This window comes from Mustela putorius, unplaced genomic scaffold, assembly GCF_011764305.1.
Source record: "Mustela putorius furo isolate JIRA1106 unplaced genomic scaffold, ASM1176430v1.1 tig00000580_pilon_pilon_pilon, whole genome shotgun sequence".
Classification (NCBI taxonomy): Eukaryota; Metazoa; Chordata; class Mammalia; order Carnivora; family Mustelidae; genus Mustela; species Mustela putorius.
Genome location: NW_025421423.1, coordinates 3,190,219 through 3,206,791, shown reverse-complemented (window position 1 = coordinate 3,206,791; position 16,573 = coordinate 3,190,219). Strand labels below are relative to the sequence as shown.

The window sequence follows — 16,573 nt, the reverse complement described above, 5'->3', positions numbered from 1 at the left end:
TTACTAAGAGGTCACCAAGTGAAAAATTCTTTGTACTATATGGGCAAGATTCAACATAAGGGGTTTTCTTACCTGAGGTACATCTTCTTCCTGAGTTACACTTACAAAATTTTCAAACATAGCAACCATGGATGGGGCAGCAATGACATGACAATTCACAAGATCAGATAAAAAACGGACCTATGAGGGAAAACAATTTCTATTATCTAAATGTGATATAACCACACAACAAGCAATCTTGTAATGACTGAGACCACAGGTCTGAAAAACTACCCCTTAAGGCCGAAGCTAGCCTGTGGCCCATTTTTCTTTTGCGTAGCCTGTGAACTAAGAGTGGTTTTGGATAGTTAAAGCTTGAAAAAATCCAAGGGTATTTTACAATTTATACAAATCATATGAAATCAAGTTTCAGTGTCCAGAAATAAACGTGTATTGGAACATAGCATGCTCACTCATTTATATACTGTCTATGGCTGCTTTTGTTCTACAACAGCAGAGCTGAGTAGTTATGACTGGAACAGGATGATGGGCAGGAATCTTCATTTACAGGTTCCTATTCCACAGAGCTACCTCAACCTATCATCTTCTTTTCTGTTCTCTGTGAAAAAATTTTCCCTGGACTACAGAACTGGAAATTTCTGAACAGGTATCTGTTGGATATCCTTTGTGTGCCACTGCTAAGCAGTATTAAGATTCCTGTCATGTGGGAGCTCACAGTCTAGTGGGACGAGCATAATCTCAACCCAAAAGGATGAATCCTATACTAGAGGGTAAATAAAAAGCATTCTAGGAACAGTGCTAAGAGGAGTAGGGGAGAGCATTGTAAAGGAGGTAACACCAGGACTAGGTCATAAAGGATGAGTGAAGTATGCCTCCGGCGGGGAGCAACAAGACTATTCTAGGCAGAAGGGTTCAAAAGGATGTGTTCAGGGATCTGCAAGTAACCGCTGACAGCTGGAGGGTATATGGGGGGATGTATGTGTGTGTATGTATACATATATATATATATGTGTGTGTGTGTACACATATACATATTACATATATATGCAACATATATACATAGTACATATATACATATGTATACACACATACGTATATGTGTATACATATACATATGCATATATATATACACACACACATATGTCCACATATGTATATATATATTATAAGGACAGAGAAACAGATTGGGGCAACCATAAAACGTCAATATGGAATCTGGACTTAATCTTATAGCCTGATTGGTGGCTAACTTTTTTTGATAAAATATAAAATTCTTTTACTCAATAAATTCTTTTACTCAATAAAAGAATTTGATCACATGCCTCCAACTCTATGTGATATAAATAAACATATACATCATACTTAAATAAATACATATACTACACACTGGCTCACTGTCAATCCATGTATTACACATTAGTAGGGCTTATTAATTCCATTTTCTTTTAAGATAAATATTTATTTCTGCTAACCCAGTGAATCATCTTCTGCACAGGCTTTTAAGACCCTCCACTTTAGAGAATGGGAAAGAACAGGGGTTTGTGATCTATACCAACATGAGCAGAGTGAGTTACAGGAAGACCAGTCTCGTGCCACAGTAGACAATACAGTGAAAGGCAGAGAATCGGATGCAAAAGAACAGTTAAGAGGCTATTTGAAGAGATGAAGAGGAAGGGAGTGCCTGGTTGGTTTAGTTTAGGGCATGAGACTCTAGATCTTGGGAGTCGTGAGTTCAAGCCTCATGCTGAGCATAAAGCTTACTTAAACAAAAGAAATAAAAAAGCACGAGAGGAAGGTATGAACTATGCCAGAGGCCCTGGAGCAATTTAGAAGGCAGACGTGACAGGACCTGGGGATTGCTTAAAGGATGAGGGGGCAAAGGGAAGGCAAACATTAACACTAAGGTCCCTAGCTGGGTTATGCAGTAGACAGCAGACCCTGTGTGCAGTTTGGAGAGAAGACAGAATGATGCATTACTTTTAGGAATTTCCACGCAAGATATCTTAGGGCTATCCAGCAGTATTTGGAACACAGGTCTGGAGCTCAAGAGAAAGGCTGAAACAGGACATTCAGTTACTGACTTGTCAGGATGGGGGTCGTGTCACCCAAATAAAGATGGTTAGTAATGCAATGAGAGAGTAAGAAGGCTTCAGGGGAGAGTGTTTAAAGTGAAGTGAGGACAGAATCCTGAGAAACACAAAATGTAAGGGGTAAAGGAAGATGACCCAGTAAAAGGAGACAGGAATAGAAGGGAGTGGCAGCAGCAGGAGATCCCGAGATAGTGGTGTTGCAGAAACCCAAGACAAAAAAGGAATGTAAAGCATCACATGCTACAGGAAGGTCAACTAGGATTTAAGAGTGAAAAGAAGCGACTGGATTTGGTAATGAGCTCTGTGGCACCTTAAGTGAGAATGATTTCAAGAAGAGCAGCTACTGTGGTGAGTGGGGAACTCTCTTTCAGAAGAAAGGATAAATTCGTTGGCTGTAGCTCACTTCTCCTCTCCAACCCAACACTAAGTCATAATATACCAAAAAAGTAACTTACCAAATATACAGCTTCATTATAATTGTTTGCTTTTAATGATTCCTTAAGTTGTCGAATCATAGCTTCTACAAACTCTCCACCAAAGTTGTAATTCCTGGCATTCAGCAGTCCAACTAATGTTGTATAAATTGTCAACTTCTCAGGTAACAGGCGTGCACTGATTTGAGAACCCAGTACAAGAAAACCCCAAAACAACAGTATTATGTTAAGTTGCTCAATTCTATATTATATAAATCTTTTATCATTTTACCAACATTGAAACAGAGTTACTTTGAGCAATACTTAAAAAAATTTTTTTTAAGGGTTTTATTTGGAAGACAGAGAGAGACAGTGCACAAAAGCAGGGGAAGAGGCAGAGAGAAGGGGAGAAGCAGACTCCCCACTGAGCAGGGAGCCCAATGCAGGGCTCAATCCCAGGACCCTGGGATCATGACCTGGTCTGAAGGCAGATCCTTAACCAACTGAGCCACCCAGGTGCCCCATACTTTGAGTTACATTTTTAAAACTACTTCAGAAAAGGCACAAATGTTGAGATGAGTTGCAGACATGACCCCTGAAATTTTTCATTTTATTTTGAGCTAATCCAAGAATTACTTAAAACACTTTAATTATAAAGTTATCAAACTAAAATAAATGTAATTAATGCTAGACCAGTTTTTCTTCCAATGTGTTTAGTGAACTCTAAGAGTAGTTCTACAGATGTTTCCATGGTAAAACATCTGGGGAATGCTGGGTGAAATCAGTTTCTTGAATGCAGAATCATTAAGGGGGAGATAGAACATTCGCTATTTCTAAACTTAGTTAACCAAATGTCACAGGATCAGAATTCCACTTTGAGAAACACTATTCTAGTTGCTAAGAAAAAATTCAGAACTAAAACCACTTCCAACTAGGTTCCTATCAGTTAAATTGCTGAATGTCAAGATGGTACTTGGACATAGTAAGATTTCTTTACATCCCAATTTGCTTACTCTAGGTGTGTTAATTTTCATTAACGTTATCTGAAAAGCAGGGAAAAGGATTACAATAATTAACCTTTGGAAAAAGGAAAAGCTGTTTCCTAATTTAGGTAGCCTTTAGAAATTCTCTCAAAAAGAAAAGTAAATAGGAGCTAATGATCAGTCAGACTCTTACACATTTTGTGTTTTCCCAAGGTGCCTAGCAGAGCAGTAGGGACAAATTTAGGTTTTAAAAAATACTTGCTCTGAGAGTAACCATATTCTCCACCCCCAAAGCCATGGTTTCCATAACAGTTTTAGCATAAATCTCTTCTATTTTAATAAGCACTCTCAAAACAGAAGGCACTTTCTAGATCACTACAGCAAAATAATTTTTATTAGTCATTTCTTAGTCTAAGGACAGGTCTTCTTGAATATGAACTGGATTTCTTTCAAAAACTAGAACCCAAATAATTTGTACTTTATGAGAGGTTAAAATGAAATCTACTGATAGCTATGATTTATGCATAATTTTTTAAATTTCAAAAATGAGCTTAAAGCATTAATATTAATCAAAATATTTGAAATAACTTACAACTTCATGTTTGAAATTTTAAAATACCTCATAATATAAAATACAGCACGAAGACCCCTTTTATCAAAAGTTGTGACCATTTCTTCGCAAAGCATAAAATTCAGAATGATCAATGTCCATCTAACAGATGAGAAAGCCTGGATTGTTAATTCCACCATAGGAAAGACTGTTTCATGATTTCATGAGTCTTTTCCCACTTTAATTTACTCATGGATTAAATAATATTTGTTCTAGCTAACTTAACTCAAAGTAATAGCTTCAAAAGCTTCTTCAGTTTTCTAAAAAGGACTATTATTCAAGTGACCAGTTCCCACATTTGTTTGGTACTACTGGCTAAAAATACACATTAAACTCTTATATTAAATGCATATGCTTCAAAGAAAAATCTCTGAATGTGAAAACTGTCTACTTTCACAAAAAAACAGTCAACTCAAATGATCTGAAAGTTCCAAGAAACAAAATGTAAGGAAAATGCTCAATTATAGCCTTATTTATCTCTAAGAAAAAAAAAGAGTTCACAAAGGTCATTTTGTTCATATAAATTTCCTATTAGAAGAAAAGCTAATGAAATATGAATGTAAACACATCTTTTGCACATTCCCAAAGCATTTAAGAGTAGATAATACATTATCACCTGGATTCATAAATCTTTTGCATACATACACTGTACAAAGAAGCCTTAAGATCTTGCTCTTGTAGTTAGGAAGATCAGCTTCTAAAACACCTGCCAAGCCTTCTAGGTTGCTCTCCAGAGAGCAGGCACTCTGTAGAGGACAGCATATCAAATATCTGTTAAGTACTCAGCAATTAGTGAGTTAAAATTTTCCATGTGGTCATAAAAAAGTTAAAGCCTTACATGCATAAGGCACTATGACAGGTTTAGTATAAACCAATTCAGGTAGTTACTGTTCTTTAGAAATTCATAAAAAGAGAATGAATGAAATTTTAAAAGCAAGCAGTCTAAGGTAGCAGAGTAAGAATCAGAAATGGGAGACATCATTGGCTCTCTGGTATCTCACACTTAATATAAGACTCTGAGCAAATTACCTTAGGTATCCAGGACTTGTTTGGTTCATTATTTATAAACTGAGAGGGTTATTCCTTAAAGTCTCTTCTAAGATTCATATTTATGTTATATGGCGGTTACTAAAAACATTTAACTCTTAATTATCTGCATCCCAAGGGTTTAAAATGAATTTATGTTGGGATACAGATTAATGGTAATACAAGTTTCACCTAAAACCTAGATCACCAAGTTTCAGCTCCAGAAATGAATCAAGCACGGTCAACTACAACCGTAACCCCATCACAGTTTGGGCCTATTTGACACATACCTTTTCTCCCACTTTGCATATTAATGATTCCAAATGATCTTCAGTTTCATTGGCATCAGAGGTCTTTCTCCTTTTGTGAGGTTGTCCTCCTGTTTCAATAATGTAAAAAAATTAGTATTACACGATGAATCCGCTATTGCAAATTTTACTTAACCTTTTAAATACTAGTATTTCTTTCCTATCAGAAACCCTAGTTTTGGGGCGCCTGGGTGGCTCAGTGGGTTAAGCCACTGCTTTCGGCTCAGGTCATGATCTCAGGGTCCTGGGATCGAGTCCCGCATCGGGCTCTCTGCTCAGCGGGGAGCCTGCTTCCTCCTCTCTCTCTCTCTCTCACTGCCTGCCTCTCTGCCTACTTGTGATCTCTCTCTGTCAAATTTAAAAAAAAAAAAAATAAAAAAAAAAAAAAAAAAAAAAAAAAAGAAACCCTAGTTTTTACACACCGGAGAAGCTCTTCTTTTTTTTTTTTTTTTCTAGACCTTTATTTCTCTGTGAAAAGGGAAAACAGGAATAAAATAAAAACAGGACAGTTGACACACACACACAAAAACCACTGAGGGAGAGGGGGAGAGGAGGGAGGAAGGAAGAAAGGAGGTGGAGAAGTAGATGAGGTAGGGGGTACAGGAGAAGCTCTTAACTGACCCACCACCTCTCTGACTGGGCTAGCTAGATCCACCAAAGGTCTCCATACTCCATGGACACTATTGTAACTCCAAAAGGCATTCGTTATGTTCAGTTTGCTGTGACTAGTGCCCCATGAGGCTATGCAAGGCAGCAACCCTGTCCACTCCTGGGGATAGACAGGAACGCTGCTTATAACATCCTAACACTCCTCTACTGCTACTCCCATTCTTTAGACAGAATTGTTCACTGATCTTCAGTTGCTTGGTCCTAAAGCCTCCTATTGCCAGCAGTACTCATTATTCTAGTAATGAAAATTATTTTGTAAACTGATGATATATGGGTACAAAAACCAAGCTAAATGTTTTGGAAAGACTAGACTAGGCCAAAAAAAACCAAACCAAAACAAAACAAAAAAACCCAAAACCAAAAACCAACCAACAAACAAAAAAACTTCAGAAGATGGGAAAGGGAACATAAAACATTAGGATTCCTCAGTAGTTTCACAGGGGTCTGAACTTCTAACTCTTCAATTAATAGCTTTGGTTCTGTAGACCATGCAGTATTAGGGTATTGCTTACCCCAAGCAATGGGAATCATAATCAACAGACGTATACTCAAAGAAACATCCTGAGCACTTTATCAAATAATTGGTGGGGGAAAAGTATGTTTTATCACTTCCTACTTCAATCACTAGTCTATTATGTTAAAAAACTGTATCATTCAAAGAATCTAAAAAAAAAAAAAAAAAAAAAACAAACCACAAAAACCCTACCACACTGAAATCATTACCAATCATCCATCTGTCCTTTTGGTTGCTGAAGAATTCAAGGTGAACAAACTACAAATCAACTTAGGCACTGAACTGTCTACTATTGTTCAGATTCTTACTATTAATCATCTCTTGCCATTTTGTTTAAAACCTTAATACACACACCTTATATCATTTTGTGGGATAACCTACCGCTTAGAATTTTTAAATTAATAGTGTTAAGTATAGAACATGATGCTGTTGATAAACACAATGTTGGCTAGTCTCCCAATATAATTGAATTTTGATTTCCACTGATTAGATTTTTAGGACAGCATGTGAACAAGGAAGCAATACTCTGTAACAGTGTTAGGGATCTGCATTAATAATGAAATCTGCACTTGGATCTAGAATTACCCAGGAGTAAGTTAAATATAACCTCAATCTTCTCCAGACTAGTATAGACAAAGGAACTGGGCCATTTTTATAGAATTCATAATCACTTACTTGCCACTGTAACATCTGGCTTAAAATATATGGTGATTCTTACAAAACAGCGCTCCACTATCCTAAGCTTGGGTGTTAAGTCTCTTTAATGACTGAAATGATCTTCAAGTACCACTTGAACTTAGCTGAATAAAACCAATCTGTTACAATCCAGATAGGACCAGATGGAAGTGCTATACAAGGCCACAGAGTAAAGCACTTTGTGCTTTGACCCCCCTGATCCCTTGTTATTATTATGATCTGGCTTAAATAATAAATGAATATAGTTTTGAAAGGATAATGCCATAAAAAGATTTAACACACACGCAGTGTTACAGAGCTGAGATGTATTCCTGGAGATCCCAGCCCATGTAACGTAGACATGTGTGACACAGTGAAATCAGTGACCTTCATTCTCAAATATGCATCAAACCTACTACATTACAGGATCTATAATGGTTCCATCACCCAAACAGCCAACTTTGACACGAAAGTCTTCTATTTCTAGGATCTATTTCTAGGATTTATTCACTGAAAAAACCCTCATATTCAAAGCAATGTTTACATAAGCTGACAGCCAGGATGTTAAAATAGCAGTGGTTCTTAATTGGGTGAGTTTTGCCCCCGCTAGGGGCAGCGTGGCAATCTCTGGAGACATTTTTAGCTGTCACAAATGGGGGAGTGCTAATGACATCCAGTGGGCAGAGGCCATGGATTCTGCTAAACATTATTACATTGCTTAGGACAACTCCCAACAATAAAGAATAATCTAGTTCGAAATGTCAATGATGGCTGAGCAACTCTGTCTAGAAAGCAGAATATACTAACGGTGTTCTTCAGAACCAGATTCCAGTATAGTTGGGAAAAGCAGATAGTGAAAAACTAGCTGAATGAGAGCATTTTTAAAAAAAAAAAATTACTGTTTTTTAAACTTTAACTACCATTACTTTCTTTCTGGCCCATCTACTCCACTCACCCTTTATCTCACATCCCACCCTTGACATCCTCCCTAAATTACTCTCCAGCTGGCCTGTTCCCAAATCAATCTGGAATCACATTCCAGTGTTTAAAGCAACCCTCCCAGACCCTCTTGTAACCTAGAAAAGGAGAAAATAATGCAGTAGGAAAGAAGGAGGATTTCTGAAGAAAACAGAAAATACAAGTACATGGTCCTCCCTGAACTACAACTCCTATTTTCTCTCTTGCCATTCTGACGACTATAAGAAAGCACACGTTTTGTTTGGAGAATGGGAGGAGGCAGAAAGTATTAAGCAGATATGGCCCACTCTCACCTGATATTTGAGAGGATATGAAGGAGGGGTGGTAAAATTACAGACATATCTGAACTCATGACAGTACAGGATATTGAACTCAGAAGAGAACCTGGGCACACTGAATAAAGCACGTTCATTAAGAATAAAATTTTGGGAATTAGCAGAATGTTTTCATATGCCCTCAAGAAAACCTATCTATGGTAGCTCCCAAAGCAAGAACAGATTTTATATTAAATGTATCAATGCAGAAGTTTTATAATATAGATTCAAGTTATATATTGCCACTTCATACCCTTGGCTAGTATAGGAGAGAAACAGAGACAGGTCTTTATTAAAACACATTTGTGGGCACCTGGGTAGCTCAGAGGGTTGAGCCTCTGACTCTTAGTTTCTGCTCAGGTCTTGATCTGAGGGTCATGAGGAAGAACCCCTGCATCAGGCTCCACACTGGACATGGAGTCTGCTTGAGATTCTGTCTCTTCCTCTGCCCTTCCCCCTGCTTGTATGTGTACTCTCTCTCTCTCCAATAAATAAATCTTAAAAAATTTTTTTGAAAGTATCTCCATACACCAGTATTTTCTCTGTAAGACAAATCCTAACTTTATATGGATATACTGAACTACATCTTAAACCCTTATTATTATAAAACCCACAAACTGGAAAACAAAGACCAACCCTATAAAAAAGAAAGTAAAGTAGCAAAACCAACCAGGTAAAAGGCAAAAGTAAAGTACCTTGATTTTGAAGATTTAAGGCAGAGGTAACTATCATGCCTGAAACAAACTATACTCTTCCCTGGAGTAACAAATCCTTCCACCTCTAATCATTTTTTGTACAGTTAAGTTAAAAAAGTAGTCATAGTCTGAAAGATAAGGACCTAATTCTAAGTAGCTTAAAAAGGGTTTAATGTGGGTTTTTGACAAAGGTTATGGATGATATACTTTCTCAGAGGAACAAAATAAGCAATGTACTGAACAGCTGTTATATGTATATCCTATAATAACTGAAAAGCTTCAGAGAAATTCTTAAAGGTATTCTAATAAATCAGTTAGATTTAGCATTGAACCAGTATCCACACACACTAATTTCCAACTTAGGGTTTCCCTCTCCTTCTCTACAAACTGAACTCTACTCCGGCAGAACTAGACTGGTAGTCTCCTAACTTATTTCCCTGGATCCTGGATACTCTAGTCTCAACAAAGAGATACAATTTTAAAACTCTATGAGCTTTAACTCTATTAAGCCCTCTATGAGCTGATCCTCCCAACCTCTCTGATCTTAGTTCCTACAACTTCCCAACCCCACCTCTCCCACTCCACTCCGCTCCAGGGACACTGGCCTCCTTGAATGCTCGAGCTTTAAGTCCTCTGCACTCATGGTTCTCTTTTCTTAGACCTCTTTTCCCCATACAGCCACCTGGTTTGCTCCCTTATTTCCTGCAAGTCTTTGATCAGATGCCATTCATAGTGCAGCCTTTCCTGATCAACCCTAATAAAACAGCAAATCCACCTCGCCAACAGTCTCTACCCTCTTTACCCATTTTCGTTTTTCTCCATAGCACTTACCACCATGTGATGCACTATATTTTATTTGATTGTGTTCTGTCTGTAAAAGGCAGGCTTAACCATTACACTGTTCACTACTGTACTGCCAGTAGTTAGGACAGTGCCTGGCACTGTTAAAGGCTTGTTGAATAAATGATTGTATCTTGTCAAGCATATGGAAAGTCATGGCAGCCAGTGACAGATAAGAGCTGACAATAATACAGAAGTGCTCAAATGTATCAAATTAATTATGACTACTACAATTTAGGCTATTTTAAAATAGCCTTCTATAACATTTAAATGTCTACTATTTCAGATATTAAAAAATCAGTAGATACTTAGCTAAATTGTTTAGCTCACTGTTTAGGGTAAACCCCAGCTGAACAATTTATAAAAGTTCCAGATTTGGTAGAGTATCCCACAGAACTACAAGCTGCCCCTCTACTACTAAATTATTGACCAGAGTAAACTTTAATTAATTCATTTTACTTCTTTTTGTCTTAATTATTCTAAGATTCCAAATGGACCATGATTTACTGTCCAGCTGGTATTAAAAGAAACTAACTCCCAAGAAAGTTATGCCACCATCACAGTAGCAAAAGCGAAAGTTGTTTTCTACATATTCACATTCAATTCTCCAGGTTGCTCTCTGGAAACATTTTCTCTCCCTTTAAGGGTGCCCCAGAAGGGAGAAGAGTGGAAAAAAGAAAGTATGAGAAAAGCAAGAAAATGGGAAGAAACTTAAAAGACTCGAGTTCCCTAAACCCCAAGCAATCACTTCACATTAATTTTAACGAATCCAACTCAAAGCATATGAAAACTGTGTTTTCTGTGCCTGTATGTCCATTATACAAAAAAAAACCTCATGTGTTTAGAAAAAAAAAGTATCTAAGTACGCAACATAGAATACTTCGATAGTGAAGAGAACCCTGGACTTGCTTTTACCAGTGTCTGGGCACTGCTAGCTATGTCTCCATGTTTACTGCACTAAAACTCTGGATCCTTAGGTTTCAGATAAAGATGAACTTAGGAGAATATTCTCTCAAGCCATTCCCTAGCAGAGATCCAATGTTTCATTATTAAAACCAAAGACATGTGATTCTGTTCCTACTCCCAAATGTCCCAAAACTCAAGGATAAGAAAATGTTAGTGAAGAAAATTAATTAAATAAAACATTTTCTTCCATATTTTTTCTTATATCATTGACATCTGCCAATGTTTGTCAATTCTTAAGCATTAACAGATGATAAGTAAATATCATCATGAGATATTTGTTACATGTATTAACTCCACCCTCATAAAACTGAGAAGAGGTATGTATCACTACATTATAGACTTCTACTTTAAATTTCTACATTACAGACTAAGCCTTACAGAGGTGAGAGAGTCTGGGAAAGATCATGAAGTAATGGTAGAGTCTAGCTTTGAACTTAAACCCTCGGATTCCAAAGTCTGGCCTCTTAACCACCACACCACATCCCTTTTAAAGAACAATAAGCTAGAATATAATAACAGAATTACTCATTTCTGTAATGTAAGCATCTTTTACCTGTTTTTTTTTTTTTAAGATTTTGTTTATTTATTTGACAGAGAGAGAGAGATCACAAGTAGGCAGAGAAAGAGGGGGAAGCAGGCTCCCTGCTGAGCAGAGAGCCCGACGTGGGGCTCGATCCCAAGACCCTGAGATCATGACCTGAGCTGAAGGCAGAGGTTTTAACCCACTGAGCCACCCAGGCGCCCCATCCTTTCCTGTTTTTAGCAAAATTATCCTTGGTTTTTATGGTGGCAACATCATGATCCCCTGGAGCGCAAACCACCCAAATGGAGTAGAGAACCCCTGATCTCAATCCCTAAGTGGTCTCCAGTTAGTTTTCTCTTCATGAGGGAAATACACTTGCAGCCAGTTCGAAATCTACCGTAACAATGTGCATCTGTTTATTGGTAAACAGATGTGGGTGAGTGTGGGTAACAGACTTCTCTCCTTGCAGCACGAAAGAAGGCAAACCAACGGATGAGGGGGGACAGCAGAGCTCTCAGATTGCGGTTCATCAGATCTCCCACTCACCGCTTTGTTTCTTCCCTTCAGGGAGCCCTTCTTCAGGTGCAGTCTGAGGGTCAAAACGAGACACCGGGACTATTGGGTACCTGTCATTGTGGCCTAAGAGGTGGCCGCACAGACCCAGGTGTGCTTCCCTACTCGGCGGTACTAAAGACCAGATCCTGAGGAGTCCTTAGAGACCAAGAGGTCCACGAGGCCAGCCACTAAAGGAGTTGGGGAGGGGGACAGCGGGAGGCTTTTTAGAAGTCGCTCGGCCACATTCCCGCTCTGCCTGCCTGGTCCCCCAAACGCTGCCGGGGTGTGTGTGTTGGGGGGGGGCTTCCCATCCCTTTCCTTGAGTCCCCGAGACCTCGGCCCCCGCGTGGGCGCGGCCTCGGCGGTCCGGCCGAGGGCACTCACCGTCGTTCTCGTCGCTGTGCCGCCGCCGGGACATGCCGCACGCCGGGGCGCTGCCGAGCTGAGCGAGGCCGGGAGGGGAGCGGGGCAGGAACTGTCGGGCCGCCGGCCGGTGAGAGGACAGCGACCAGGCGCGCGCGGTGGCAGGCGCGCAGGCGCACTCGCTCCCGACGGGTGCAGCAGCGCAAGCAGGAGAGGCGGCCGGCTGGGTTCGGCTGGGTTCGGCTGGCTCGGGTGCCCGAGAGCCGGCGTCTGGAAGCTCAGCAGGCCCAGAGCGTCCGGTCCGCACGCAACCACCCCCTCAGGCTTCCTCCGCCTTTCGGCTGCTTCCTTCTCCCGCCTTTCGCTCTAAGTCCTTCCGGGAACACGCGGAAAGCACCGCCTCTTCAGCCAGCCGGAGGCCGCCGGCCGCGAGCCAAACCTGACGGCTGCTGGTCCACCGCGCACACTGGAGTCCCCGCCTCAACTTCAGACCCTCCCCGGGGCTCGCGGTATTTCCCGGCGGCCCTTTCGCCAACAACCTCCCTCCCCACCCCACCCCCGAAGACTTCCGGGGCGAGGTGACGTCTCCAGGGTTCCTTCCTCCGTGAACTCCAGGTCGGGGACAGGTGGAAGGTCTTGGGACGGGGAGCAGTGAATATTGCTAGGCGGACACGGCTCGATGAAGAGAGATCTAAGAAAGGACCGGGACTGGCGGGTGCGTGCTCCTCTTACTCCCACTTCCGGGCCTTTGCCTCGTCGGGAAAGCCGGGCGGAACGATTGGCCCGGCCCGGCCCGGCGCGCGGGGTGGGGCCGGGCAGGGGGCGGCGCCGCGCTGGAGGCTCCAGGCACTGAACAGCCGCCGGAGAAAGTTCCTCCTGCTACGGGGTTCCTCCGGCGGTCGTGCTACCCGTCACCCTTCTCAGTTATTTGGGAAGGAACAGGTGGTTGCTTTAGTAATGTTTACAATATGGGGTCCCTGTTTACATGGATGTGAACGTCCCCTGCCCTGGCGTCTCTGATGAGCACCACACCTGCTTATCTGACTGCCTGGTCCGTGGTCACTGAAATTCCACACGTCGAACTGGAGCTCTTGTTTCACTCTCCTGTCCTAACCTATTCCTGTCAGCCATACCCATTTCAGTGAATGGCACCATCCACCTGATTGCTTCATCCAAAAGTGTAGGTCGGAGTCATTCTTGGGTCCTCCTTTTCCTTTACTTCTTAACATAACAGTCTATCTGTAAGTTTTGCCACCTCTACTTTCAAGACAAATCCAGAATCAGACCACGTTAGGCCTTTGCTTACAACACTCCAGTTACTTTGTATCGCAAACTTCATACCCGGACCTACAGGGCTGTGCTCTCTCATCACTGCCCTGCATCCATTCTTTCTTCCTGTTTCTCTAAAAGGCAAGCTACTGGGCGCCTGGGGGGCTCAGCTGGTTAAGCAACTGCCTTCCGCTCAGGTCATGATCCTGGAGTCCCAGGATCGAGTCCCGCATCAGGCACCCTGCTCAGTGGGGAGTCTTTCTCCCTCTGACCTCTTCCCTCTCATGCTCTCTCTTTCTCTCAAATAAGTAAATAGAATCTTTAAGAAAAAATAAATAAAAGGCAAGCTCCTTCCCATTTGAGGAATTTATACTATTTCCTCAGCCTCTGCTCTTAAATCTGCATGGATGGCTCCTTGTCCTTTAGGTATCCGCTCAAACATCAAGTCCTTAGTGAAGCCTGTCTTGGCTATCCAATCACTGGTTTATTTCATTCTACAAATGTTGTACTTATTGACATTTAGCATCTTCTGTATGCCAGGCAGTGCTAAGGGTGAAGAGGTGAACAAAGGAAGACCCTTGCTTTCTTGGTGCTAGTGATCCATTCAGGAATGAACAGACATAGTGCAGTCAGAAGAGTGATCAAAGGGACAGTAGTAGAAGAGACTAGAGAGGTGGTGGTGGGAGGGGCTTTGGAAGGACTTTAAACTTTATCAGAGTATGTTGAGAAGTCTGGACTACTTTTAGTAAACTCTGAGGAAGAGAGCAGTTAGGGTATTGCAGTAATTCAGTCAAGAAATGATGGTGGCTTGGGATGCCTGGGTGGCTCAGTGGGTGGAGCATCTGCCTTTAGCTCAGGTCCTGGTCTTGGGCTCCTGCTCAGGTGGGGCGGAGGGTGCTTCTCCCTCTCTCTCTCTGACCCTCCTTCCCACTTGTGCTCTCTCTCTGCTCAAATAAATTTTAAAAAAATGATGGTGGTTTGAATGGGGTTGGTAATATGTCCATTTTGACAAGATTTGGCCATACTAGAGATTTTTATATTTTATATTTCTGTTTATTAAAATGGGGCTTTCTTAGTTGTTATGTCATCTAAGGAATGGAATTTGCACAGCTCTAAAATTAAAGGGCAAAGAAGAACAAAGTGTTTATAACTGAAGGTACTAGCACATAGCTTGGTTGATTTTGGTTGTATCTGGTGCTTTTCTGGTATCATTTACCTTAAATGTTTGTAGGGCTAACCCCTAATTGAGGTTCCTGCTCAAATGCTACTGCCTCAGAAAGATTTTACCTACACTCTGTTTTGTATCCGTGTGGACTCCATCACTCCTGACTCCCTACCCTGCTTTTTGTCTTTGTGGGCCCTTTTTCCTATCTGACTTTTTAAATTTAATCGATATATTCATTTGTTTATTTTCTTTCTCTCCCCACTGGAATATAAACCCCAAGAAAGCAGAGAATTTTTCTGTTTCTTTCACTGCTATATTCCCATTGTCTAGAACAGTGCTTGGCATAGAGTAGGTGCTAAACAATTATTTGCTGAATGAATGAGTGAATGGATGGATGGCTTGGGCTGCTGGGCCCATGCTCATTTGCCTGACTGATTGATTCAAGTTTACTTCAGGTAGAATCAAAGACTAACATTGTTGTTTCTCCCTTGCTTCCTAGGAGAAAGTGAATTGAAAGGAACCTGCCCTACGACTGCAATCAAACCAGATGCCTTCTTTCACTTCACCAGACCAAGGAGATGACCTGGAGGCCTGTGTTTTAAGATTTTCCGACCTAGATTTAAAAGACACAAGGCTTATCAATCCCAGTAGCAGTCTCAAAGCAGAGTTAGATGTCAGTACAAAGAAGAAATACCCATATGCCAAGAAAAAGGTAAAATGGCTATATGGCTCTTGTTTCAGGATCGTGTATGAAGGTTAACTCAGATACATCTATTAGTAGCTCATCAGTCATCAAGGTTTTCCTCCAGGGAGAAGGAGGCTGCTGCCATGTTCAAAGTAAGTTCCAGTCAGGGTCATGATCCAGTGATCTTAAGTCAGTGCCAGGCAAAGAAGAATCATGGGCAAGGTATGGCTCTGTAACAGTTATGGTTGAGTACTTGAGGATAGATCCTAGACAGATGGGCTGGATTTTTTTTTCCCACCTAGGGTTAGAATCACAGGAACCTGGGAGATCTTGTCATTAGGAGAACAGATACGCAGTAGGATAGTTGCCATGTAAGGCTCCTGATCTGATCTAGCTGGCTGGGTTCTCTTGGTGAGGAGAAAGATGAACAACCCAGAATGGTTGTGCAAGCTTACTGAGGACAGTGGGATTGGATTATAATGGGAGGTCCATTGATATGCTGCTTTTCTATGTCATTTATCCTTTTTTCAGAGATCATTATCTCAAACCTCCTCCTCTTGAAGCCCGAGGAAGGAACAGGACTTGGCGGAGGACATGCAATTGAGACTCAGTTTTCTAACCTCCAGTCTGCTGTCCTTCTGCAGTTAGTTTTTTTGGCTTCACGTCAGTGAAGAATAGATGTCTTCATTACTTATAACTTCTCCTCTGTTGCCCCTCTGCTCTCAGTCTCACACAGATGTCCTTGAAAATGAAACCCAAAGGGTACAGAAAGGTTTTTTCAAATATCATCCTGCAGTAATTTCAGACTTGGAGAACAGTTGCCAGAATTGTAAAGAGGATCCTCATATCCCCTTGCACACAAGCTCCATTCATGTTTCATCAGGTGTCCCAAATGGCTTTTATAGATCTACTCTAGGGTCAACATGTTACAT

At 41.1% G+C, this 16,573-nt stretch overlaps 2 protein-coding genes across 4 annotated transcripts in view; one reads left to right on the top strand and one right to left on the bottom strand.

Annotated features, from left to right (window-relative positions):
• NCBP1 (nuclear cap binding protein subunit 1) overlaps positions 1 to 12,879 on the bottom strand; it is a 39,424-nt gene extending 26,545 nt beyond the window's left edge. The window contains exons 1-5 of one of the 2 annotated variants that reach the window (XM_004747660.3): positions 12,544 to 12,879; positions 5,413 to 5,501; positions 4,742 to 4,842; positions 2,546 to 2,702; positions 73 to 180 (exon numbers count right to left, since the gene is read on the bottom strand). In XM_004747660.3, the coding sequence (XP_004747717.1) occupies positions 73 to 180; positions 2,546 to 2,702; positions 4,742 to 4,842; positions 5,413 to 5,501; positions 12,544 to 12,577 (489 nt within the window). In that variant the 5' untranslated portion in view covers positions 12,578 to 12,879. Of the gene's footprint in view, positions 1 to 72; positions 181 to 2,545; positions 2,703 to 4,712; positions 4,845 to 5,412; positions 5,502 to 12,543 lie in introns of those variants that run through there. The other variant, XM_045081607.1, reaches the window with a different exon arrangement.
• Positions 12,880 to 13,084: 205 nt separating this feature from the next.
• Positions 13,085 to 16,573, top strand: part of TSTD2 (thiosulfate sulfurtransferase like domain containing 2) — a 30,759-nt gene continuing 27,270 nt past the window's right edge. For both annotated transcript variants that reach the window (XM_045081608.1, XM_004747662.3), the window contains exons 1-2: positions 13,085 to 13,237; positions 15,456 to 15,668. In XM_045081608.1, the coding sequence (XP_044937543.1) occupies positions 15,504 to 15,668 (165 nt within the window). In that variant the 5' untranslated portion in view covers positions 13,085 to 13,237; positions 15,456 to 15,503. The remainder of the gene's footprint in view (positions 13,238 to 15,455; positions 15,669 to 16,573) is intronic.